The 27,500-nt window shown below is 37.0% G+C and overlaps 1 protein-coding gene across 36 annotated transcripts in view; it reads right to left on the minus strand.

Moving 5' to 3' along the window:
• LOC128701616 (phosphatidylinositol 4-phosphate 5-kinase type-1 alpha) overlaps nucleotides 1-27,500 on the minus strand; it is a 573,763-nt gene that overhangs the window by 298,885 nt on the left and 247,378 nt on the right. For 28 of the 36 annotated variants that reach the window (XR_011394183.1, XR_011394184.1, XR_011394182.1 and 25 more), the window contains exons 13-14: nucleotides 22,124-22,211; nucleotides 13,330-13,392 (exon numbers count right to left, since the gene is read on the minus strand). Coding sequence is in view for 31 of the 36 variants with exons in the window: in XM_070101702.1 (XP_069957803.1) it covers nucleotides 13,330-13,392; nucleotides 22,124-22,211 (151 nt within the window). In the remaining 5 variants the exon portion in view is untranslated. The remainder of the gene's footprint in view (nucleotides 1-13,329; nucleotides 13,393-22,123; nucleotides 22,212-27,500) is intronic. The other 8 variants (XM_070101717.1, XM_070101699.1, XM_070101694.1 and 5 more) reach the window with 1 other exon arrangement.

Consider the following 27,500-nt stretch of genomic DNA (forward strand, 5'->3'; position numbering starts at 1 on the left):
TTCTTTTTAGTGCTTGCAACTGCTAAATAAGCCACCATGGGCCCAAAGAAAGTTCCTACTGCCAGCCAGCCCTTTGGTAAAGGGCTGAGAGAGAGAGGAGAATATGCCTTTTTCAGCGATTCTGCAATATGTACGATACTAAAGCAGCAGGAGTTGATAAAAGGCTATAGCTCCAGCCAGCAATAAAGTGTAGCATTAACAGTGTAGCAAGTAAGTTAAGTGATTAATCGATAGAAAAAGGACAGCACGAAACTGACTCCTCCATTGTTGCTGGAGGTAAAGTTACTGACTAACACCGCCGCCTCTGCTGCCTCTTGCTGCTGCCTTCACCACCTTATCTTTCAGTGGCCCTTATACACCCAACAACAAGCACACCAACGACTCGTGACATTCTTAATGCCATATTTTATTCATTCTAGAATATATATCATGTTTCTGTGTTATTAATATTGTTTATTGTGTGGTGGAGGTACGTGAGGCATTACGTAGAATGAAAGGGGGTAAAGCAGCTGGAACTGATGGGATCATGACAGAAATGTTAAAAGCAGGGGGGATATAGTGTTGGAGTGGTTGGTACTTTTGTTTAATAAATGTATGAAAGAGGGGAAGGTACCTAGGGATTGGCAGAGAACATGTATAATCCCTTTATATAAAGGGAAAGGGGACAAAAGAGATTGTAAAAATTATAGAGGAATAAGTTTACTGAGTATACCAGGAAAAGTATACGGCAGGGTTATAAATGAATTAGAGGTAAAACTAAAAAGTAGGATTGCGGATGAGCAGGGAGGCTTCAGAGTGGGTAGGGGATGTGTAGATCAAGTGTTTACATTGAAGCATATATGTGAACAGTATTTAGATAAAGGTAGGGAAGTCTTTATTGCATTTATGGATTTAGAAAAGGCATATGATAGAGTGGATAGAGGAGCAATGTGGCAGATGTTGCAAGTATATGGAATAGGTGGTAAATTACTAAATGCTGTTAAGAGTTTTTATGAGGATAGTGAGGCTCAGGTTAGGGTGTGTAGAAGAGAGGGAGAATACTTCCCGGTAAAAGTAGGTCTTAGACAGGAATGTGTAATGTCACTATGGTTGTTTAATATATTTATAGATGGGGTTGTAAAAGAAGTAAATGCTAGGGTGTTCGGGAGAGGGGTGGGATTAAATTATGGGGAATCAAATTCAAAATGGGAATTGACACAGTTACTTTTTGCTGATGATACTGTGCTTATGGGAGATTCTAAAGAAAAATTGCGAAGGTTAGTGGATGAGTTTGGGAATGTGTGTAAAGGTAGAAAGTTGAAAGTGAACATAGAAAAGAGTAAGGTGATGAGGGTATCAAATGATTTAGATAAAGAAAAATTGGATATCAAATTGGGGAGGAGGAGTATGGAAGAAGTGAATGTTTTCAGATACTTGGGAGTTGACGTGTCGGCGGATGGATTTATGAAGGATGAGGTTAATCATAGAATTGATGAGGGAAAAAGGTGAGTGGTGCATTGAGGTATATGTGGAGTCAAAAAACGTTATCTATGGAGGCAAAGAAAAGAATGTATGAAAGTATAGTGGTACCAACACTCTTATATGGATGTGAAGCTTAGGTGGTAAATGCAGCAGCAAGGAGACGGTTGGAGGCAGTGGAGATGTCCTGTCTAAGGGCAATGTGTGGTGTAAATATTATGCAGAAAATTCGGAGTGTGGAAATTAGGAGAAGGTGTGGAGTTAATAAAAGCATTAGTCAGAGGGCAGAAGAGGGGTTGTTGAGGTGGTTTGGTCATTTAGAGAAAATGGATCAAAGTAGAATGACATGGAAAGCATATAAATCTATAGGGGAAGGAAGGAGGGGTAGGGGTCGTCCTTGAAAGGGTTGGAGAGAGGGGGTAAAGGAGGTTTTGTGGGCGAGGGGCTTGGACTTCCAGCAAGCGTGCGTGAGCGTGTTAGATAGGCGTGAATAGAGACAAATGATACTTGGGACCTGACGATCTGTTGGAGTGTGAGCAGGGTAATATTTAGTGAAGGGATTCAGGGAAACCGGTTATTTTCATATAGTCGGACTTGAGTCCTGGAAATTGGAAGTACAATGCCTGCACTTTAAAGGAGGGGTTTGGGATATTGGCAGTTTGGAGGGATATGTTGTGTATCTCTATACGTATATGCTTCTAAACTGTTGTATTCTGAGCACCTCTGCAAAAACAGTGATAATGTGCGAGTGTGGTGAAAGTGTTGAATGATGATGAAAGTATTTTCTTTTGGGGGATTTTCTTTCTTTTTTGGGTCACCCTGCCTCGGTGGGAGACGGCCGACTTGTTGAAAAAAAAAATATATACAATGTATATATTTAAATGCCAATATTGTGAGGATGGGCTAACGTGTTAAAAAAGAAAGCTAAAATTTTGTGTAATAAGTAAATGGGTTTCCTCGTTTTTACGTCAGCCTACCTTGGTGAGTGATGGCAGGTGTATTAAAAAAAAAATGGATTCAGTTAAGAAATAATAGCTTGTATTGTATATTGCTTAATAGGAAAGTATCACCCTCATGGCCAGGTTCAGACCAAGTCCCCTAAACTGGAAAGTAAATATTACAGGAATAGGAATTATTAAAAAGCCCACAGCAAAATAAATGTATACTGAGTGTATACTGAGTGCAAGAGGTAATTTGCTACAAGACAAAGAAAAGAGCAGTAGTACTACCAGAGTGCATGTTCTAAAAACAGGAAAACAGAGTATTTAAATACTATCTACATAGATGCCACCAGTGGTTCCAATGCTTACAATGGGACATTTAATTCTCTAGCTGAATCATGACAGTACATCATGGGCAGGGCCAGATTAAGAAGTCAACGGGCCCTAGGCTATTCAGATTGGCGGGGCCCCTTTGAGTTACGGATAAGCGAAGCGACCCCTTCCAGCTTGGGGGTGGGGGGGATTCGGTGTGAGCCTGTTTAACCCTGTAACCCTATCAGGTACCTCCCTTAACATTTAGAGGCGAAAACAAACATTTATCCATATACATCAATGTCTATCAACAACACTTCAGTTAATTTGTCACAGTACAAGACTAGATAACGTGTAATTACTACAGAAAATTGTAGAGGAATCTCCCATACTCACCCATTAGCGGGAAAACACAGCTGTTCTGATGTAAACAAAGGCGTGTTGAGTGTTGCCATCTATGGTTAGGTTTATTTATTTTTATTTTATTTCATTATTTATTTTTGTTTTGATTAATTTTTAAAAATCAATTTTACTCTCCAAACAATTGAACTTTTTAGGTAGGGACCCCTTTGCACTTGCACCATGTGCGCAGTCTTGGATGAGCCCCTGAACCCCTTGGACTGCGGGGCCCCCAAATGCGCGGGGCCCTAGGCAAATGCCTAGTTTGCCTATGCAGTAATCCGGCCCTGATCATGGGTCATAAGAGTGTTTCATGGAATGGCAGTACTGTGGCTTTAGAACAGGGCAGACTACTGAGTATACTTTTCAACAATTTAAAATATGCACTTCACATGGTAATATACAAGAGAAAATTTACAATCATCTTAATCATCAACTGTATTAGTATAATAATATGCTGGCCTATAAAACCATCAATATGTATAATCACCACCTACTTTCAATTTCTTAATTTTAGCTTTAAAGAAAATATTTTATCTACCAAAATACTATTTCTATCTAACATCCAAACTTAACACAGTCAATATACTATACCATGCAGGTAACTAATTTTAACAAATTATTAAGGATTTCAATAAATAAACATACACAGTATCCCAAAACTAAACTAACAAATATGATAAACATACAATCTATACAAAATAAGATGAAAACACATGCACAAAGGTCACAGTTTAATTAAAGTATACAGGAGTAGAGTAATGCTCATAGTGCAATGTCTTAATTTATCTTAATATTTTTATATTTCATTATTGTAGTACATGCTACCTCCCATTTGAGCCTATTCCAGCTGAGAAAAAATACTTTCTATTGTCTTTTCTGTACTGCACATGTTTTAGACTGCAATTACCTCATTCTCATTTCTGGTTCCATGTACTACATTTCCTAAATATTTTATTATTTTTATAAACCTTTAGCTTATTACCAATGGCATATATGACAATTTTCTACTTGTCTTACTTTCTCCCAGAAAGGATATTTTTAGTATTTTCTGTCTTTCTTTATAATTCCTATTTCTTATTCAAGAGTCTATTTTCTTTCATATTTAAACTTTTTAGTTTTAGTTACCATACAGATAGTGCTCAGGTATAGCCAGATTGTGTGCATTTTTTGTCAAAATATCTTTCATTTTCATATACATGCATCATTGAATTGAAGTCAACCCTAGTTCTTAGGGACACATGAAAAAAAAAACTTGAAAATACAGTATTGTACTGGGAGCTGTCTAGGAAAACTACAAATAAAATTAGTAGACTCGTGTAATCACACTGACACGCTTGCAATGGGTTCATGCCTCATCTGATCTGTGATTAGTGTAAATAATATAACAGCGCAACCCACTCTTGTCAGCAAACTACCGGCAGGTTCATCATTCTGTTTTAATTTGCTATTCACAGTGAGAAGCATATACAATGATACGCAATGTATGCATATAATGTCAATACTTATTTCCTCTGCTTTATGTGGTTGATGTTTTAAAAGAATTTTATTTCATACAGTGACCCTATCTCTACTAATCGCTCATTATACGAGGGATATACGTACTTGCTCATGTGAAAGAGTGGGTGGATACTGTGTACTTTGATCAACATGATTTGTGTGTGGCATAATGGGAACAACAGTCCCACTCGCATCTTTTCTTCTTAGGAAAGCTTTCCCTACGTTCTGGCAATTGCAATGTCCATTACAGCTTCTTGGTGCCTTTATAAATCATCACATAGTCCTGTACCTGACCCATCAAAAAGTGAACGAGGACTTTACTAACACACTAGATGACACTGGAGAACTTGAAACTTTCTGATGTTGGTAAGGAGCCAGCTGCACTTGGCAATACATTAAAGATGAGTGAGTTAACCATTCACTCCATTAAAAAAGAATGCTAAAAGCATTAGGAATTCTAGAATGCAGGCTGAATGCCTTCATTCTAAAAGTATCAACCAGACTATGAAACCCATTGTTGGAGAAGCTGGAGATAATGATGACATTGTGGGTGGAAAACCAGAACTAGAGGAATATGAACTAGGTTAGTCAAATATGGCAATAGGCATTGGATTTGACTAGTATCTGCCAAGTATGGGCCAATAGGCCTGCTGCAGTGTTCCTCTATACTTTGTTCACACTCCGACAGAATATTCACTAAAAACCACTTGTCACCATTTACTCCTAACACACTCAACACAAACCTGCTGCATGCTCAAACCCATAAAACTCAAAGCTTCTTTTACCCACTCCCACTAACCATCCTGGGGACAACCTCCCTCTCCCTCCTACTCTCCACCCCATCCTGATACACCCTCTTCATCAGCCTATCCTTCTCCATCCTCTTTATTATTATTATTATATTCATATTAATGAGCAAGCACCAATCACAGGTCCTAAACACTTTAAGAATGGGAATCAATCAGGTTTAATACAGGGAAAGGGATTAGAGTTCCATTATATAGTGTAATGAGAAACTATACGAGATTGTGTTATATAGTTTAACCTGGTATGACAGATGCCACAAAGGTGGCCTTTCAGCTACCTTTGTGGAGCTGGGCTGTAGTATCAGTGTTAAAAGTTTGTGTAATGGGTGTGAGTGGTAGCAGCCTAATAAAGGAAATTCATTATATTTATATTTTTTCTAGCATTTTTTTTTTTTTACAAAAAGTGCAGTATGAAGTTTAAAACCTATTTAAGGACTCACACTGCATATAAATACACAGTACAGTGAAAGATCTAATTAATGACCCCATTTAATAGATTTCAGAAACTATGGACAAAACAAACTGGACAGAGTTTATCCGTAGCAATACTGCCTGGTAGTCATCCGAATCATCTGACCAAGTTCGATGATTCTGATGTTTGCCCAGTACAGGCCAGTGTCTCCTTATTCAGAACCTGTCTGTTTTCATTGTTCACAGAGTAAAAGACCGCCCACATCAGTTCATTGTCTGTGCTCACTCACAGATACACTTGCCAATTTAGTCTCTTACTTTCCAATGTATTTAGTGTTTTATGTGACTTCATTAACATACTAAAGTGAAACTAACAATGGCTGCTAAAGTGGTAGTGCTAAGACTAACATGTGAATCTCAGTGTTAAGCAGAAACTTAAACTAATAAGGAAGAGTAAATCTGGGGTCTCAGTGGCAAGGTATGTGAGGAATATGGTGTTAAGAAACAGTCTCCAATATCTGTAGAAGCAAAGACAAACTAACAGACTATGCTTTAAAGTTTATTGTAGATGCCAGCCATCTATTTCTCAGCCATCTACAATTTCACTAGTGGAACTTTACAATTCCTCTAACTCAGAGAATAAGTTATTCTGAATCACCACTATCAATTACCATACTTTGCATCTTATCTTTCTACAACCAAAGATATTAAAATTGCAGTAAATTGCAGCACTGTAAAATTGATAAATTGTAGTGTTCTCTAATACACATGGCGGTAACACTGTACTTTCAACTTCATTTTATACAATTCCTGTATAATGCTGTACTTTTTTTTAACGCAAATCAATTTTGCAGGCTACGAGCTGTTATCTCGGCTCATTTCAAACCCAGCCCTACCTAACGTATACTAACACCCCCCCCAGGCTGCAACTCTCAACAATCAACTAACACCCAGGTATCTACTTACTAACAGGTGAACAGGGGCAGCTGGTGTAAGGAAACATGCCCAACATTTCCACCCATGCCAGGAATCAAAAACCACAGACACTTAGTATGTGAGCTGAGTGCGATGATTCCAAAACTTTGTCCCTTTATCTTATTATCATGAAAAACACATTTTATTACTTGAAATTTACAGACAACTGGCAATAATGCATACACCCCTTACCCTATTAGTCTATTAAGCTTTTCATTGTCTCACAGACAGATCTATACTGACATCAGGGTCACTTACATTTGTCTAAGTTTTGAGCTCGGCTCCCTCAGTTAAACTATGAGAGGTAAATTTCTACCTAGACATGAAAGAATAATTCAGTGTGGTGAGTGTGCACAGTATAAAAAAAAATCCTGCCCCATGCAGTGCATGATGGGAAAAGCAAAACTCTGACCTTATGTCTGGTTTAAAAGCAGAACAATCAAACTATCAAAACCTGATGAACCCCTACTCTCACTGGCTGAAACATCAAACAGACTTAATGTTTTCTTCTCCACCACAGGAAAAAACCTAGTGAGCATAATCCCAAACTCAAACACCCCTCCAAAAGTCTACCCGACTGGCTCCTACCTGAATACACTATACCTAGCTCCGACCAACCCAACAGAAGTCTCACTCATCATCAACACACTAAAAAACAAAGCAGATTTAAATACCTTACTACTTTTTATGTACAAAAATGCTTCTCAAGTACTGTCACCAATTATTGCAACACTCTTTAACAAATTCATCGAAACCTCCACCTTCCCAGCAATTCTCAAAATAGTGAGGGGTCACCCTGATCCACAAAGGAGGAGATCAAGCAGACCTGAATAACTACAGGCCCATATCTAACTTACCCCTTCTCTCTAAAATCTTTGAAAAATTAATTCATAGGCAGATCTATTTCTACCTCGTCTCCCACAACGTACTCAACCCCTGCCAGTTTGGATTCAGGCCCAATAAAAATGCAAATAATCCCATTATACGCATGCAAGAACTAATATACACCACTCTTGAGAAAAAAGAAGTCTCACTGGGAATCTTCAGTGATTTACGTAAAGCTTTTGATACTGCTGACCGTGATTTGTTGCACATAAAATTAACACACTATGGTATAAGAGGACACTCACTCTACTACCCCAAGTCATACCTTTGCAACAGAAGCCAATATGTGTACACAAATGGAGCTAACTCTTCCACACAACCAATTACAGTCAGTGTCCTGCAGGGAAGTGTCCTTCTCCCACTTCTCTTTCTCATTTACATCAATGACCTACCAAATGCATCTCAACTACTCAAACCCATATTATTTGCAGACGACGCTACATATGTCTCACCCAAACCCAGTCATACTAGCCAACACTGTAAATGCTGAATTACAGAAAATATCTACCTGAATGATGACTAACAAAACCTATTTCATTTAATTTTGGAAAAAGAGCTACAAATGTTCCACTTAACATAATGATGCACAGATCACCTGTCACAAGACTCAGAGTGAAAATTCCTAGGAATCCACCTTGACAGCAGCCTCAAATTTCAGACACATATACAACATATCTCCAAGAAAATCTCTAAGACCGTAGGCATACTATCAAAGATATGGTACTATGTTCCACAACCAGCTTTCCTTGCCCTGTATCACTCGCTCATTTACCCCTATCTCACCTATGGAATTTGTACATGGGGTTCAACAACAATACATCATCTCAGACCACTAATAACACAGCAAAAGGCTGCAGTCAGAATAATAACAAATTCCCACTCCACACAGCATACTCCACCAATATTCAAAAGTCTAAACTTACTCATCATAGAGAACATCCATACCCATTATTGTGCCTACTACATACATAGAACACTACACTCCAATATAAACCCTCCACTCAGACTTCTCCTTACCAACTTTAACAGGACACACGACCATAACACAAAGCACAGATCACTCCTTGATGCTCCCAGTGTCCATCTCACACTATGTAAAAGCTCTATGCACATAAAGGGCCCAAAAATTTGGAATTCATTACCACAGAATACCAAAGGAACCTTGTCTGTACATCAATTCAAGACTCTTCTTAAAAACCACCTACTCACCCAAAACTAAATACTTAGTACTTAACCTTGCCAACAAAGCTACCAAATCACTCTCCAATGCCTCAAATTATAATTGCTGTGTTACTCCCCTAGCCTCAGAACCCCAAAAGTAAATGCTCAGAGTACAATAAATTCTCATGTTTTAACATAAATATTTTAATGCAAATGTTGAATAACATATTTGGCATAAGTGTAATCTATTGTATAATTAGTACAACCTGATCAAACTATGTTTTCAATGTCTAGAGTTAAGTAATCAGTAATCTGTTAAGTTTAGACTGCCTGTAATACCAAGGCATGATAGTGGCTCTCTTTGCACTACAAATCATTGTAAAACCTATGTATATAAACTTCCTACATTTGTCAAGTACATTGTAAACTTGCAAGGAAATAAAAAACCCTAATTCTAATACAGGAACTTTGAGGCTTTTTCTAAGATGGTTTTCATTGTTTTATTGGCTGTGTCTTGTTATCAACTGAAAGAATGGAGGACATTCTACTGAAAAAAGAGATGACTTTTGTTGATTTCAAGATTGGAAGTAGCTTGAAATTGGACTTAAAATAGCAGAAGTATATGATTTTTGATGATTTACCTGAGGACAGGTAAGTCTCCCCTACACCCCAGGTCTGTTTTATGAATTTTTACCAGGTTTGATTCAATTACTGGGATGCATTAAACCATTACCAATCATTCCTGGTTATACTTTATTATCTGAGAAACAGGGAACATCTTTGATTTTTTGTGTGTAATGAATTCTAAATGGAGGGCAAGTGTAATATAGGCGAGGCCCGAAAATGTGATTAATGAACAGACAAAAATGTTGCTAAATTTAGTGCTTGGAATATCTAGTGTTAATTTTGGACTCTTGCTTTTAATTTGGAATTACCAACTTCTGGTTCCAAAAGTTGAATGGGCGGTTCCTTATGTGCTAGCGAAACAGCTAAGAATCTGGTCAAACTAAGCAATGGAACTGGATTAAAATAGGACTCAAGAATGGGTGAAATTACTGATGCATTAAATGCACCATGACTGCTAACTTTGTGCCTGTGTAACTAAGCAAATTTTCTATCAAATTTAATATTTTTGGTGTCCTTACCTTCAGAAACATTCTCTACCATTTCAGGATACTTTTTTTAACTGCCAACATTATCAGCAGTCAATTGTTTATGGTTACCTGGTTCCTTATGTTTGTTTGGCAACTTATTACAAACATGTTTTGTCGAAAACAGCTTGTCAATGATTATATCTAAAAGAGGCCGACTACTGACTCAGACCACCAATAATGAGCTCTCCTTGCTGTTTCTTTTTCTTACTACAGCCTCTCCTCACGTAACGATGGAGTTCTGTTCCTAAGATCACATCGGTTAATGAATTCGTCACTAAGTGAGGAGCATACTACAATGGTAGTGGGTTTGTGTCAACCATCTTTGATATTGTTTTAATGTCATCTCTGCACCATTTATAACATTTCTGGTATATTTTTAAATGTTTATACAGTACTGTATATTGTTATAAACAAAATAGAGGAAATCAGCTCTAACATACATTATATAGGTATGCATACTGGTCAGAGAGCCCGTTGTAAGTCTGAGGCATTGGTAAACAAGTACGTCGCTAAGTGAGGAGAGGCTGAAATTTTCCAATTCTCTTTTTTTTTACCACCATTATCCTTTGTGCCTACATTTTACTCCATCGGTATCCTAACTGATCAGGCCAGCAACTAATTCCACTAGGTATATAACAAGAGATAATAAGGAAGCTTTCCTTTTTAGATGGATAGAGCTTTTAACTGGATAAATATCATCAAGATTTAAATAAAATCTTTAGAGTAACTCAGCATCAAACAAATAACATAATAAACAGTACAAACAATACTAAATATCTCAAAATGCAATGCTACCATAATTTTCACACTGAAATAAACAACCTAGATGATATAAGACAAAATGCAAGAGAAAAACCTGAAGTCGAGCTGATGTGGCAGGAATGATTACAATACACTTCCACATACACAGGAGCTACATCTTTACCTCACTACTTGTCATGCAAAGCACAGTAAATAATGTAAACTACATAAATGAAGTATCCTCCCATACTAAGGAGTTTGCATAGAAGGCATTGCATGTGTTCCTGGAGTATACATAAATATGTGCATATATTTATCTGTATATGTGTATACATTATATTTTTTTAATGAATAAATTACATGGATGTACATTTTATTTCTTAGTTTATATATAAGTATATATGTATATAAATATAAACACACTGACCATCTTCCACCGAGATGGGGGGTGGGGGGAACCCAAAATAGAAAAAAGCACCTTAACCATCATTCATTCTATCACTGTCTTGCAAGAGGCACAGATACCACAATTCAGATGACCATGTGAACTGCAAATATCCCCATTCCCTCTGCAAAATGCAGGAACTGTACTTCCCACCTCCAGGACTCGGGTCCAGCTAACCGGTGTGCCTGAATCCCTTCACAAATGTTGCCTTGTTCACACCCCAACAGTTCATTCCTACCTAACACGCTCAAACATGCCTCCTGGATGTCCAAGCCCCTCACACACAAAGCCTCCTTTAACCCACTCCCTCTAACTTTTCCTACTGCAGCCCCTACCCTGCCTTCCCTCCACTACAGATTTATACACCCTCTAAGTCATTCTATTTTTCTCCATCCTCTCTAAATGTCTAAACCACCTCAACAAGCCCACCTAAGCCTTCTAGATAATACTTTTAGTAACCCTGCACCTCCTCCTAATCTCCAAGCTATGAAATCTCTGAATAACACTTACACCACACAGTGCTCTCAAACACGACATCTCCACTACCTCCAGCCTTCCCGCTGCAGCAATCACAGCCTATACTTCGCACCTATGTAAGAGTGTTGGTACCACTATACTCCCAGTGTCTCCTGACTTGTGTGACACATCCCATCAGGGCTGATATTACCTTTTCTTCTCAGTATATTCCCAATTTCCTGAGCTCTTGAGAAGGAGCTAAATTAAGCATGAATAGACATTCAATTCCCCCATGTGGTGATTTGCATCTGTTGTTGCACGGTTGTGATTACTGCATATACATATATACATATACATGCATATACACATACATATACATGTGGGGTCACCAGTAAAGTTCTGTAGGTGGTACCTCCCTATAAAGAAAATGTGTATGCCTTGTATACATACACTTGTATGTGGGTTTGTGCATGTGTATAAAAAAATAATAAAGGTTATATATGCATACACATATACATGTGTGTATCTCATACACAATTATAAAAAGTATGGTAGTGATGTGACGATTAGATTGAAGTGTTACAGTAAGTGGTCAAATGAAAATCAGATTAGAGAGAGCTAGAAATATTTTTTAATACCCGATGAATTATTTCTATACGTTGGGGAGTGCAAAGGCAATAAGTTTGACAAAAATAAGACTATTATATAGAAAATATTATAATAAGCAGCCAAATAAAAGAATACATTTGCACACTTAAGAGCATGAGAAAAAAAAATGAAGAAAAAAAACAACATAAATATGTAGAGGAAAATATTAAAAAAGGAAAAAAGAGTGAGCTTGTCAACATGAAAATTTGATGGAAAAATGTGAAATGTGATCAAGAAAGAATGGGATAAGACAAAAGCTGGTAAAAAAGGAAAACTAAAATTAAAAGTGAAAAACCTAGAACGAAGGATGTGAAAATATCGCCCATCCTCATGAACTACATCATAAAAACAATGAACAGTACTCTCTCAGAACTTAATAAAATAAACTCTTTACAACCTTAATATGCACAAATATGACTTGTGTCTCACCCTGCTTATAAACACAGGGCAGCTGAATAACAGCACACAGTATTTGAACATATTAGGACTTAATAGGTCTGGAAATACTAGGGAAATACATCACTATGTTATGTTCAAGATGAGAACAGGATGGAATATATGCAGAGAGAGAGAGTGAGAACTGATTGAAAAATATTATACGTAAAGAAAAAGGAAATGTGATACATATTAAATACAGATCTATGGAATAAAAAGCAAAGGGACACAGGGAAAGTAAATACCAGAAATAAACTAAAAATTACAAAAGTGAGGCTGACAATAAAGATAAATTTGAAAATAAAGAAAACAAGGAAAAAAAAAAAGGAAATGAAGAAAATTTAAATGCAATACTGGCAATTCTTCCAAAGGTGTTATCTAAAAAAGGGGATACAGAAGGCTTTATTAATATGGTGAAATAGTAGTGAACAGATATAGATGGAGAAAAGCTAATAAAATCAGAATATGAGGCCAAAATTAAATCCATGAGTACTGGTAAGATAAATAATTACAGAAAAAAAATACTGAGTGAAGGAAAGAAGTTGGCATAGAAAGAAGAAATGAAGATGAGATGGAGAAGTGTCAGTTGTGGGTCATCATACCTATGTAGCTGGAGACCAGATTTCGGAATTTGCGGTGGCCGCCTTTGATTTCTGGAAGGTCCACTAGTGGTAAGAGACCAACCACCCAACCAACCAATGAACGGGAGGGAGCACAACAGAGAGCAAGCAGAACAACAGTGTATGTTAGTTAGAGGACCCCTGCAGGCACTGGAACAACGGCTTGTAACTCATGTTGCTATTCTTGGGTTGTTGCCACTGACAGCAATAAGTCAAAGCCATTCTGAGCCCCAAGTCAAAGGTGAGAACAGGCTGTGTTTGTCCCAAAAGTTGGCACCACAAATACCAGAAGAGCAATGTAGATAGCTCCTACAATCTCTCAGCAGAAGCCCTTAAAATGGCAAGCTGTGTTCTACTTACTGTTTTACTCTGAATGCCTTGTAGTATAAACTATTATAAATATGTAGTAAAATCCACCTTGAAAATATATATGTGCAATATTTCCTCTAAGAAGCACAAAGACTTAGAGAATGTTCAGTTTAATATGAAGTGAACCTTTGCACTACCTATAAATTTTTCTAAGATAATTTGACTTAGGTGAGAAATCTCCATATTAGACATAGGAAGTCTATATATAAAAAATTCTGCAATGTCAACAAAAACTGAACACTATATTCTCTTCACAAATACCTCTATGTGCTAAATAACATAAGCTTTAAATGAATTTTGAAATGTTTACATACTTCAAAGTAAACACAGTTTCCCATGATGGCTTACTACACTAACATATCCTATTTACATATTGACATTCAAAATTGTAATAGTTATCCTCAGAGTTACATCAAGGTGAACTTCTATTATCTGACACACACATATATACATAAACAAAAGTATACTTTACTAGCACAGCCTATGGAAAGCACTGATAAAAGCCTTATCTTACTTTCACATAATTCAACATATTTGCATCTAATTCCCTTTCATCACTCACCTGTTATTGAAAAAATTATGACTGAAAACTTGCTGGAGTCTCTAACTGAATGGTTTGATTAAATTACGATATTAAATAAATACAATACTGTATGTTGAATATATTTTATGAAGTTAAGATATATGATACATACTTTTGTCTTAAACTGGGAAATTTCATGAATGGCATGAGCATCATGAGCAAACTGACTTCATAATATATCAGTCCAACACAACCATTTGCTGTCCATTTAGAAATATTATACAGCTTTAATAAGCCAGATAGATATCCTCACATCATAGGAGGAAACAACCAGATACTTCATTTTCCAAGGACAGTTAGGCCTGTTCTTACTCATGCTCTAACAACAAAGAATAAGAACAAAACCTGTGGGACAAAAACATAAAAAAAAGCAGTGCAAGAAATATACAAAGGCTAAACGTGAAACAGAGCATGGACGGTGAAAAACTTAGAAATCTACAAATACGTCCCGGGCAACATGAAAACATAATACACGCGTGACGTGATCAAGCAATCTCAGGCCTCGCCTAATGTTCTGAGCTCGGTACTTTCCTGGTGTAAACAATTTAAAAAGTAGGGAGAGCCTTGCCCATGAACTAGTCAATGCTTCAAATTGCCAGTCATATCACAGACACAAGCATGAGAAAGAAAAGGCCACAGTCAATCTATGATACAGCACTGCCAACAGGTCTCCAGTAAAACAACATCTATCCCAAGTGTGCAACACTGACCCCATAAGGATTTTTAGAAAAAAATTTAGGACTTCATAAAGGAGCTTCCTCACTCAAAATATGTAGTAAGTCATACTATATCAACAATTTTTATTTAGAGTAAATAAACTCTTGTACATGCTTTGAAATGATAAAATTGTGACTACTGTCTACAAAAAGTTTGTGAAAAACAATCTGATCAAATTAGTGATGAAATAAAGAATTTCTACATAGTGCAGCAAACTTGATAATTATCTCTCTAAGTTTTGAGGTAAGCCAATTGCTTAACTGAATAACAATTACCACAACATATTAAAATTAAAAGTAATATTCTAGCCAGTATGGAGGAATAAAATATGATTTAACTTCACTTAATCCAATACCTAACATTCTTTATAAATAATATGACTGGGACGACCTCTATCTTTATACTATATATTTTTTTAATTTATACCATTACAATGAATGCTCCAGTATAAAAGACAAGAGAAGTATGGTTTTAACAGTATGACCAGCGATTTATAAAATATTTTCCAAATATAAATTTAAACCTAAAATAAAAAAAACAATCCTAAGGTATATTATACAAGACCATTTTACTTCATTAAATATTTTCCATCATGAATTACAACTTATTATATCTCAAAGACCAAGTTTGTATTAGATATTCCAATGGAAACAAATAGTATATTAGATAAACAGTAATAGGAATTAGCTCAAGAAACATCACTTTAACCAGCCATGTGATGAAATATTTCATGTAAACAATTCATGATGATAAAATGAATGAATATACAACATCAACAGCCAAGGTACTGCACTTCATTCTTTGTGCAAAGGTGACCAGATCACAAGCTACAATGTCACCTTACATTTACATTATTTCTCCAAAATGTTCTCTGTTTCCTTCAAAAAAAAATTTTTTTTTTAACAATTCAGCTGTTTCCCACCAACGAAGGGTGACCCAAAAAGAAAGAAAAAAATAAAAAGAAAGAAAGCACTTTCATTGTTCAACACTTTCACCATCATTCACACAATCACTGTCTTTTCAGAGACGCTCAGATACAACAGTTTAGATGTCACTCCAAACAGCCAATCTCCCAAACCCCTCCTTTAAAGTGCAGGCTAACAAGTCAGGCTAACCAGTTTCCCCAAATCCCTCCACAAAATATTACCCTGCTCACATTCCAACAGCTCGTCAGGTCCCAAAAACCATTCATCTCATTCACTCCTATCTAACACATTCACAAACGCTTGCTTGAAGTCCAAGCCCCTCGCCCACAAAACCTCCTTTACCCCCTCCCTCTAGTCTTTCCTAGGACAACCCCGACCTCGCCTTCCTTCCACTACAGATTTATACACTCTTCAAGTCGTTCTACTTTGTTCCATCCTCTCTAAATGACCAAACTGCCTCAACAACCCCTCTTCAGCCCTCTAACTAATACTTTTTGTAACTCCACACTTTCTCCTAATTTCCACACTACGAATTCTCTGCATAATATTTAAACCACACACTGCCCTTAGATACTACATAAATACTGTGCAAATGTTAGTCTCAGAATCCTAAATTAAAGGTTGTTTTTATCCAATTAGTTCTTTAGTGCTTATGTACGATATCTGTTAAAACAACCAATGATGGACTGCTTGGTAGCTCCTTCAACATGTTACCAAACCCTAAGCAATTGTTATATATGTATACTTGCATTTTTTCCTTTTAACACACCAGCCATCTCCAACCAAAATAAGGTGATCCCAAAGAAAGAAGTAACACTTTCACCATCACTCGCTCCATCAAGTATGAAGTTAATATAACTCAAATGCCCCTCCAAACTGCAATATCCCCATCCCCTCCTTCAGAGTGCAGATATTGTACTACCTTTTCTTGATTTTTTTTTTTTTAACACACTGGCTGTGTCCCACTAAGGTAGGGTGACCAAAAAAACAACACTTCCACCATAATTTACACTATTATGCACTTTGAAGGAGAGGTGTTAATGTTGCAGTTTTATAACTGTAGTGTAAGCGCACCTCTGGCAAGACGATGATGGAGTGAATGATGAAAGTTTTTCTTTTCCGGGCCACCCTGCCTTGGTGGGAGATGGTCTGTGTTTATAATAATAAAATAATAATAATTTTTTTGGCTAAGTAAAGTGCTAGCCCACTTGGTTCATTCAGTATAATGAGTGGGAGAGACAATCCTCAATCCACAGCCATACATTCTATCAGTACCTGCCTAACATCAGTGGTGCAGTAATTTATGTATAGAATCACAAAAGAAAGAATGAAATCGTAACATGCATGTGTGATAATTCCTGTTCCCATTAGAAGTATTAATTTTATATTTATTTACATCGAGGACTCCAATTCAAACTAGGTCTTTGGGATAGTATACAGTACTAGTAAATAATTTTACATGTCAGTAGTAGTTAACTAAGCAAGTCAAAATGTCAAAGAAATAGGCAAATTTTCTAATTAGGATCACAGAAAATCAAGCATTTAAAACTTTTTATAGGTTAGTTTAACAAACTGTTAATGCATTAACACACCAGCAAAACTTCACTGATTGACATTACGAGGAAGATTTAAACACAGTAATCAGAGCTAATTACAGTACAACGCATAGCTGGAGTAGACTTACAGCTACCATTGTATTTATTTATGCACTTGATGAAGAGTAACTGCAGGTGTACATGTACAAACTTTCAACACAAATAACTCGCAAAGTTAAGATACACAAGATTCACTAATACATATACCAATACATTGTCACATATTGCAAAATATATGATGTGTTCATTTATTCATATTCTAGAAATTGTTATTTTGTGAAGGCACCTCTGGCTGTGGCAAAAATGGAGATTGCACTTCCTATACTCTTCAATAGGCTCTTCCATGAAGAACTTCATTTCTTCCAAGTTGCACAGTTCATGCTTGTGGACTGCTTTTTCCTCTTCATACCACATAAATAACAAAAAGGCACAATACCGTGACTGGAACGATACACAAATAACCCACACATAAAAGAGAGAAGCTTACGACGACGTTTCGGTCCAACTTGGACTATTGACAAAGTCACAGACTCTGTCAATGGTCCAAGTCGGACCGAAACGTCGTCGTAAGCTTCTCTCTTTTATGTGCGGGTTATTTGTGCTTCATACCACATATTTTCTATTACAGAGATGTCTCAAAACTGTGAGGTCCAAATAAAATGTTGATTTTATGCTGGATAAACCATTTGATAATGAACTTTCAACATATTTTATGTCATTATCATGCAGGAAGGAATCAAGCTTGACAAGAAGCATCACATTTTAGCCTATCACAGGATATTTGTCAACCCATACATACTTCAATTCTATAAAGAGCATCATGACCAAATCCAAACAGTAACTTCACAAGAGGCATGATGGTTATTTGGTTATTATTAATTACTCATGTTAGTTTTGCATCAACATACATTGGTCTGCATTCAAAAAAAATTTTTTTTTTTTCCTATCAAGTCTACTGTGTATTCTTTAGTGGATGGATGAAACAACAAAATTAACTTTTTGGACATGGCCCACCTGTATATTTGGTGCAAACTTGTATCCTTCAGCTCATGTACAAATGACAGAATTTAGATGGTTAAAAAATATCCAACAACATTTTAGCCAAAACCTTCAACCCTGTCAAGCTTCGTTGCAAGTGGATCCTGCATCTCAATAATGACCCAAAACAAACATGGTTCATAACCTAATCATTTCAGGAACACAAATAGTTTTGAAGTATGTAAAGCTAATTTCTCTGGTCAAAATCAATGAACCATCATAGGAATAATGGCTGTGTGCTGGCATACTATTACTCCCTATAATATCAACTACAGACACCACTAAGACCATTCAGTATTAGCTTGTCGAAGCATAGCCGGCGAGGGGATGTGGTAGACAGTAATTTAAGGAAGCTTTCAGAGTAAGCATTTTTCATCCTTAAAACTATGTAGGCTGTTGTCAAGTTTCCTGAGCTCCCACAGGAATCCTACCAACATAACCTGAAATCTTCATGGAGGCAAAGCACTGGGATAAAAAAAAAACTGTAATCTGTGAAGTGGATGATTGGTGACACCAAAATGCTAGATAGCTACATTGGTGTCAGGGAAACTATACCTGCTATGCACTCTACAGGTGCTAAAAGTCCAAATGGATACCCGATTTCTCATAGGAGGAGGGTGAATGATCATCAGTGTCCTTTCATACATACATGATACAAAGTAACATGAGATGACTGCTCAATCTTTAATAATAGGCAATAAGTTACCAGAGATGGGTGTTGTACTAGAAATCTGTATGCTTGCTAATGATATGGTCCAGAGGATCATTAGCTGCCAAAGCCAATGACCTGACACTTCTTAGGTGGTGTGTGCCCTGACACTGTACTGAGGGAAGACTATCCTGTACATGGCAGATACAATTAATCATGCACCAGCTGGAAAAAATCCTATGGATGGCACTGATACCTGATGCTAGGGTGTAGACATTTGTCTGAAAGTGGTGTGTGGCCAATGTATGGCAAGGAAGAATCCAAGTCAGTGGCAATAGCAAATGATGGCAATACTGATAGCTTTCAATTCCTTCCAGGTTTGGGGCATGAAGCTCCCCAAACTCTGGTAGATGTAGAGGTGCTGTGTAAGCGTGTGAGGTGGAGGGGAAAAGTTCACGGAACTGACCAACATAGCATCCTTAACTGTAACCATCATTGTAGAGCCAAATGAAGACAGAAAATGAAGAATTCCCACTTCCCCATTAAAATGAGAGTAAAACAGCTTCATAGCTGTTACTACCAGAGAGAGAGAGAGAGGCATAGGGTCCCCAGTGAAAAAGTCAGAGCCTGTGTTAAAGGAAATATTTCCTTTTGCAATGTTTGTTTGGCCCCAGCTTTGGGCAAGGCCCTGGTTTTATGTGGGGTCTGTGTGATTACTAAGCGTACAGAAATAACTTTTTTTTTTTTTTGCCTGCAGGCTAAAGGCTGGCAGAAGGGTGGGGTCATGGAGACCCACCATTTTCATATTGCCTAACTTTAAATAACTAGTCGTAGTGTACTAGTGAGTTTTGGTAATATTTTGTAATAATAATGTGGCCTAACTTTAAGTACCTGGTAAAGGTATACTGGTGTATGCTTTTTTTTTTTTGTTTGTTTGTAAGGGTGTTGTGTGTATATAGCATTATATTTTTGTATATGTTAGTTTCCCTCTCCTTCCAGGTAATCAACCTAAGGTGTAATAAGTTAAGCATTTTCTGTGAAGTTACAAGTGTGGCCCTAAGCTGGTGTATTTTTAATATTTTTAACCCCTAGGCACCAGTATATTTGCATAACATTCACAGTGGAAATAAGACTCAGGGGTACAACTAAACAAGATATGATACTAGCCCTATAATTAATTTAATAATTAATTAACTCACAGAGGTTACATTAAAAGGTTGCTATTCTTATGGTGGTTCATGGAATCTGACTACAGAAATCAACAATACTGAGTGGCCATCATCTCCAAACCTCGGGCCATTAGAAAACTTGTGGTATGTGCTGATAAAGTAGTTGATAAATGCCAGCCACACAACCTGGATGAACTGCAAAGGTACCACTTGAGTAGCTGACTGTACTACTTAAGAAGTTCATGAACCCATTAAAAACCTACAGTAAGTAGCTTCTCCATGAAAAGAATTATTATTATTGTACAGGGTGTCCACAAAAACACTTCCTGAATTCAAACAGGTATAACATGTAACTTTATTGGAATAATCTTTCACAGTTAGTAGCTTCAGATTTCATTCAGTTTAATGTGGTATAGGGCAGCATTAAAGGCACTCAATGTGCGCCCCTCTGGTTGCTTGGCAAACACTGATGCGAAAGTCAAGTTCGGTCCAGATGCTCTGTAGTATATCTGAAGTTATCATGTAAACTGCTTCAGTGATTGAAATTTTCAGCTCCTCCAGGGTTGCAGGTAGTGATGGTACATACACTGTGCTCTTCACGTACTCCCAAAGAAAGAAGTCGCAAACAGTTAGATCCGGTGACCTCTGCAAGTGGCCTGCGAGGTCACCAAACTGGACTATCGCATTGATGCTTGCCAAGCAACCAGAGGGGCACATATTGAGTGCCTTTAATGCTACCCTATACTGAATGAAATCCTGCATCTGAAGCTACTGTGAAAGATTATTACAATAAAGTTACATGTTATACCTGTTTGAAATCAGAGTGTGTTTTTGTGGACACCCTGTATTTAGGAGGGGAGTACTAAACCCATAGGGGTCATATAACTCAAGAAATGGGAGACATTCAGGCTCTATCCAAGAAAGAGGAGAGCAGATGCAACTCCTTAGATCAAGAGCCCCTCACCAGCTTCAAGGAACCTCCATTGAGGGAAAGTCAAAAGAAACTTGACAAAATAATGACTGTCAAGGTATGAATAAATGTGAACATAATATGGTTGGCAATGTACCTTTTGTAACAGATACACTATCCATGCATACAATATTAAAAGCCATATGTATCTTAATATCATGATTTATTTACACTGAAAGTTACTACATGTACAGCTGAACTTTCTTAATAAGTAAACTTTTTGTAACAACTCATTATGTTCATAAGTATGAAAACTACCTAATTTAGTGTGGATATACACTAATAATTAAAAAGAATTATAAAAAAAACTTAACTTACTGCTCAAAGAAAAATGTAGTGATTATTATTCATCACAGAGATCTTCGGTAATCTAGGCAAAGACAGAATGAGATCAGATCTTTCCATAAACTTTCAAGACATGAATAGCTACAGCAGAATTGTTTACTGATCACTAGTTCAATCTTCCATGTAAAGTGATGGTATTTAACAACAATTAAGGCAATTTGCAAAATTATTTAGCTTTAAGTCCCAATAAGGAGTATTCGTTGAGCTCTAGGCAAATCCTCAAACTTAAGTAAATTACTTACTCAGGACTTGGATCCTGCTGCTGCACTAACTTGGAAATACTGAGATTATGTCTTTATATTCGGGGTTAATGCACACACTGTCCACAATATACTTTAAATGATGTGAAAAGGATATGAACATCATTGAACATCTCTAATGATACTTCCTTGAAAATGCATCAATAACAACTTACGTGATGGAATTCTCTTGAAGACTGTGTTTTCCATAAATTTTAGGAACCTCTGAGCATAGAAGGTAGGTCGATGAACTGATATAGTATCCTGTAATAAGGTGAATAATGTTAAGAAGGACACCTGATACTGTGCCTTAAACAAATAACTTTAATAAGATATGCCAAAATTCAAAGTAGGCTCTGAAACAACCTGAATAAGGGGATGGGGGTACCAAATGATTCAGATAAAGAAAAATTGGATATTACATTAGAGGGAGGAAGTATGAAGTAAATGTGTTCAGTTATTTGGGAGTTGACTTGTCAGCAGAGGGGTTTATGAAGGACGAGGTTAACAACATAACTGATGAAAGAAAAAAGGAGAGTGGTGCTTTGAGGTATCTGTGGAGACAAAAAAAACGTTATCTATGAAGGCAAAAAAGGAAATGTATGAGAGTATAGTAGTACCAACACTCTTACATGGGTGTGAAGCATGGGTTGTAAATGCTGCAGCAAGGACGAGACTGGAGGCAATGATGTTGTGTCTAAGGGCAATGCATGGTGTAAATATTATGCAGAGAATTCTTTCTTCTTTAAACAAACTGGCCGTATCCCACCAAGACAGGGTGGCCCAAAAGGAAAAACGAAAGTGTCTCCTTTTAAATTTAGTAATATGTACAGGAGAAGGAGTTCCTAGCTCCTTGCTCCCAGCATTTTAGTCGCCTCTTACGACGCACATGGCTTATGGAGAAAGAATTCTGTTCCACTTCCCTGTGGTGATAAGCAGAAATAAACAAGAACAACAACTCGTAAGAAAATAGAGGAAAACCCAGAGGGGTATGTATGTATGTATGTATGTATGTATGTATGTGTATGTATGTATGTGTATGTATGTATGTATGTATGTATGTATGTATGTATGTATATATATATATATATATATATATATATATATATATATATATATATATATATATATATATATATATATATATATATATATATATATATATATATATATATATATATATATATATATATATATATATTTATATACTAATATATATATATATATATATATATTTTTTATTTTTTTTTTTATTATCACACCGGCCGATTCCCACCAAGGCAGGGTGGCCCGAAAAAGAAAAACTTTCACCATCATTCACTCCATCACTGTCTTGCCAGAAGGGTGCTTTACACTACAGTTTTTAAACTGCAACATTAACACCCATCCTTCAGAGTGCAGGCACTGTACTTCCCATCTCCAGGACTCAAGTCCGGCCTGCCGGTTTCCCTGAATCCCTTCATAAATGTTACTTTGCTCACACTCCAACAGCACGTCAAGTATTAACTTCTCTTTTTTAGTAATTGTATACAGGAGAAGGGGTTACTAGCCCATTGCTCCCGGCATTTTAGTCGCCTCATACGACACGCATGGCTTACGGAGGAAAGATTCTTTTCCACTTCCCCATGGACAATAGAAGAAATAAAAAGAACAAGAGCTATTTAGAAAAAGGAGAAAAACCTAGATGTATGTATATATATATATGCATGTGCGTGTCTATGAAGTGTGACCAAAGTGTAAGTAGGAGTAGCAAGATATCCCTGTTATCTTAGCGTGTTTATGAGACAGAAAAAGAAACCAGCAATCCTACCATCATGCAAAACAGTTACAGGTTTTTGTTTCACAGTCATCTGGCAGGACGGTAGTACTTCCCTGGGTGGTTGCTGTCTACCAACCTACTACCTAATATATATATATATATATATATATATATATAATATATATATATATATATATATATATATATATATATATATATGTATATATTATATATATATATATATATATATATATATATATATATATTATATATATATATATATATATATATATATTATATATTTTTTTTTTTTTTTTTTTTTTTTTTCAACAAGTCGGCCGTCTCCCACCGAGGCAGGGTGACCCAAAAAAGAAAGAAAATCCCCAAAAAGAAAATACTTTCATCATCATTCAACACTTTCACCACACTCGCACATTATCACTGTTTTTGCAGAGGTGCTCAGAATACAACAGTCTAGAAGCATACACATATAAAGATACACAACATATCCCTCCAAACTGCCAATATCCCAAACCCCTCCTTTAAAGTGCAGGCATTGTACTTCTCATTTCCAGGACTCAAGTCCGACTATATGAAAATAACCGGTTTCCCTGAATCCCTTCACTAAATATTACCCTGCTCACACTCCAACAGATCGTCAGGTCCCAAGTACCATTCGTCTCCATTCACTCCTATCTAACACGCTCACGCACGCTTGCTGGAAGTCCAAGCCCCTTACCCACAAAACCTCCTTTACCCCCTCTCTCCAACCCTTTCGAGGACGACCCCTACCCCGCCTTCCTTCCCCTATAGATTTATATGCTTTCCATGTCATTCTACTTTGATCCATTCTCTCTAAATGACCAAACCACCTCAACAACCCCTCTTCTGCCCTCTGACTAATACTTTTATTAACTCCACACCTTCTCCTAATTTCCACACTCCGAATTTTCTGCATAATATTTACACCACACATTGCCCTTAAACAGGACATCTCCACTGCCTCCAACCGTCTCCTCGCTGCTGCATTTACCACCCAAGCTTCACACCCATATAAGAGTGTTGGTACTACTATACTTTCATACATTCCCTTCTTTGCCTCCATAGATAACGTTTTTTGACTCCACATATACCTCAACGCACCACTCACCTTTTTTCCCTCATCAATTCTATGATTAACCTCATCCTTCATAAATCCATCCGCCGACACGTCAACTCCCAAGTATCTGAAAACAATTACTTCTTCCATACTCCTCCTCCCCAATTTGATATCCAATTTTTCTTTATCTAAATCATTTGACACCCTCATCACCTTACTCTTTTCTATGTTCACTTTCAACTTTCTACCTTTACACACATTCCCAAACTCATCCACTAACCTTTGCAATTTTTCTTTAGAATCTCCCATAAGCACAGTATCATCAGCAAAAAGTAACTGTGTCAATTCCCATTTTGAATTTGATTCCCCATAATTTAATCCCACCCCTCTCCCAAACACCCTAGCATTTACTTCCTTAACAACCCCATCTATAAATATATTAAACAACCATGGTGACATTACACATCCCTGTCTAAGACCTACTTTTACCGGGAAATAGTCTCCCTCTCTTCTACACACCCTAACCTGAGCCTCACTATCTTCATAAAAACTCTTTACAGCATTTAATAACTTACCACCTATTCCATATACTTGCAACATCTGCCACATTGCTCCTCTATCCACTCTATCATATGCCTTTTCTAAATCCATAAATGCAATAAAAACTTCCCTACCTTTATCTAAATACTGTTCACATATATGCTTCAATGTAAACACTTGATCTACACATCCCCTACCCACTCTGAAACCTCCTTGCTCATCCGCAATCCTACATTCTGTCTTACCTCTAATTCTTTCAATTATAACCCTACCGTACACTTTTCCTGGTATACTCAGTAAGCTTATTCCTCTATAATTTTTACAGTCTCTTTTGTCCCCTTTCCCTTTATATAAAGGGACTATACATGCTCTCCGCCAATCCCTAGGTACCTTCCCCTCTTTCATACATCTATTGAACAAAAGTACCAACCACTCCAACACTATATCCCCCCCCTGCTTTTAACATTTCTGTCATGATCCCATCAGTACCAGCTGCTTTACCCCCTTTCATTTTACGTAATGCCTCACGTACCTCCCCCACACTTACATTCTGCTCTTCTTCACTCCTAAAAGATGGTATACCTCCCTGACCAGTGCATGAAATTACTGCCTCTGTTTCTTCCTTAACATTTAAAAGTTCCTCAAAATATTCTCGCCATCTACCTAATACCTCCATCTCCCCATCTACTAACTCCCCTACTCTGTTTTTAACTGACAAATCCATATTTTCCCTTGGCTTTCTTAACTTGTTTAACTCACTCCAAAATTTTTTCTTATTTTCATTAAAATTTCTTGACAGTGCCTCTCCCACTCTATCATCTGCTCTCCTTTTGCACTCTCTCACCACTCTCTTTACCTTTCTTTTACTCTCCATATATTCTGCTCTTCTTATAACACTTCTGCTTTGTAAAAACCTCTCATAAGCTACCTTTTTCTCTTTTATCACACCCTTTACTTCATCATTCCACCAATCACTCCTCTTTCCTCCTGCACCCACCCTCCTATAACCACAAACTTCTGCCCCACATTCTAATACTGCATTTTTAAAACTATTCCAACCCTCTTCAACCCCCCCATTACTCATCTTTGCACTATCCCACCTTTCTGCCAATAGTCGCTTATATCTCGCCCGAACTTCCTCCTCCCTTAGTTTATACACTTTCACCTCCCTCTTACTTGTTGTTGCCACCTTCCTCTTTTCCCATCTACCTCTTACTCTAACTGTAGCTACAACTAAATAATGATCCGATATATCAGTTGCCCCTCTATAAACATGTACATCCTGGAGCCTACCCATCAACCTTTTATCCACCAATACATAATCTAATAAACTACTTTCATTACGTGCTACATCATACCTTGTATATTTATTTATCCTCTTTTTCATAAAATATGTATTACTTATTACCAAATTTCTTTCTACACATAGCTCAATTAAAGGCTCCCCATTTACATTTACCCCTGGCACCCCAAATTTACCTACTACTCCCTCCATAACATTTTTACCCACTTTAGCAGATTTTATATATATATATATATATATATAAATGTTAAATGTTAAGGAAGAAACAGAGGCAGTAATTTCATGCACTGGTCAAGGAGGTATACCATCTTTTAGGAGTGAAGAAGAGCAGAATGTAAGTGTGGGGGAGGTACGTGAGGCATTACGTAAAATGAAAGGGGGTAAAGCAGCTGGAACTGATGGGATCATGACAGAAATGTTAAAAGCAGGGGGGGATATAGTGTTGGAGTGGTTGGTACTTTTGTTTAATAAATGTATGAAAGAGGGGAAGGTACCTAGGGATTGGCAGAGAGCATGTATAGTCCCTTTATATAAAGGGAAAGGGGACAAAAGAGACTGTAAAAATTATAGAGGAATAAGCTTACTGAGTATACCAGGAAAAGTGTACGGTAGGGTTATAATTGAAAGAATTAGAGGTAAGACAGAATGTAGGATTGCGGATGAGCAAGGAGGTTTTAGAGTGGGTAGGGGATGTGTAGATCAGGTGTTTACATTGAAGCATATATGTGAACAGTATTTAGATAAAGATAGGGAAGTTTTTATTGCATTTATGGATTTAGAAAAGGCATATGATAGAGTGGATAGAGGAGCAATGTGGCAGATGTTGCAAGTATATGGAATAGGTGGTAAGTT

This window comes from Cherax quadricarinatus, chromosome 78 (genome assembly GCF_038502225.1).
Source record: "Cherax quadricarinatus isolate ZL_2023a chromosome 78, ASM3850222v1, whole genome shotgun sequence".
NCBI lineage: Eukaryota > Metazoa > Arthropoda > Malacostraca > Decapoda > Parastacidae > Cherax > Cherax quadricarinatus.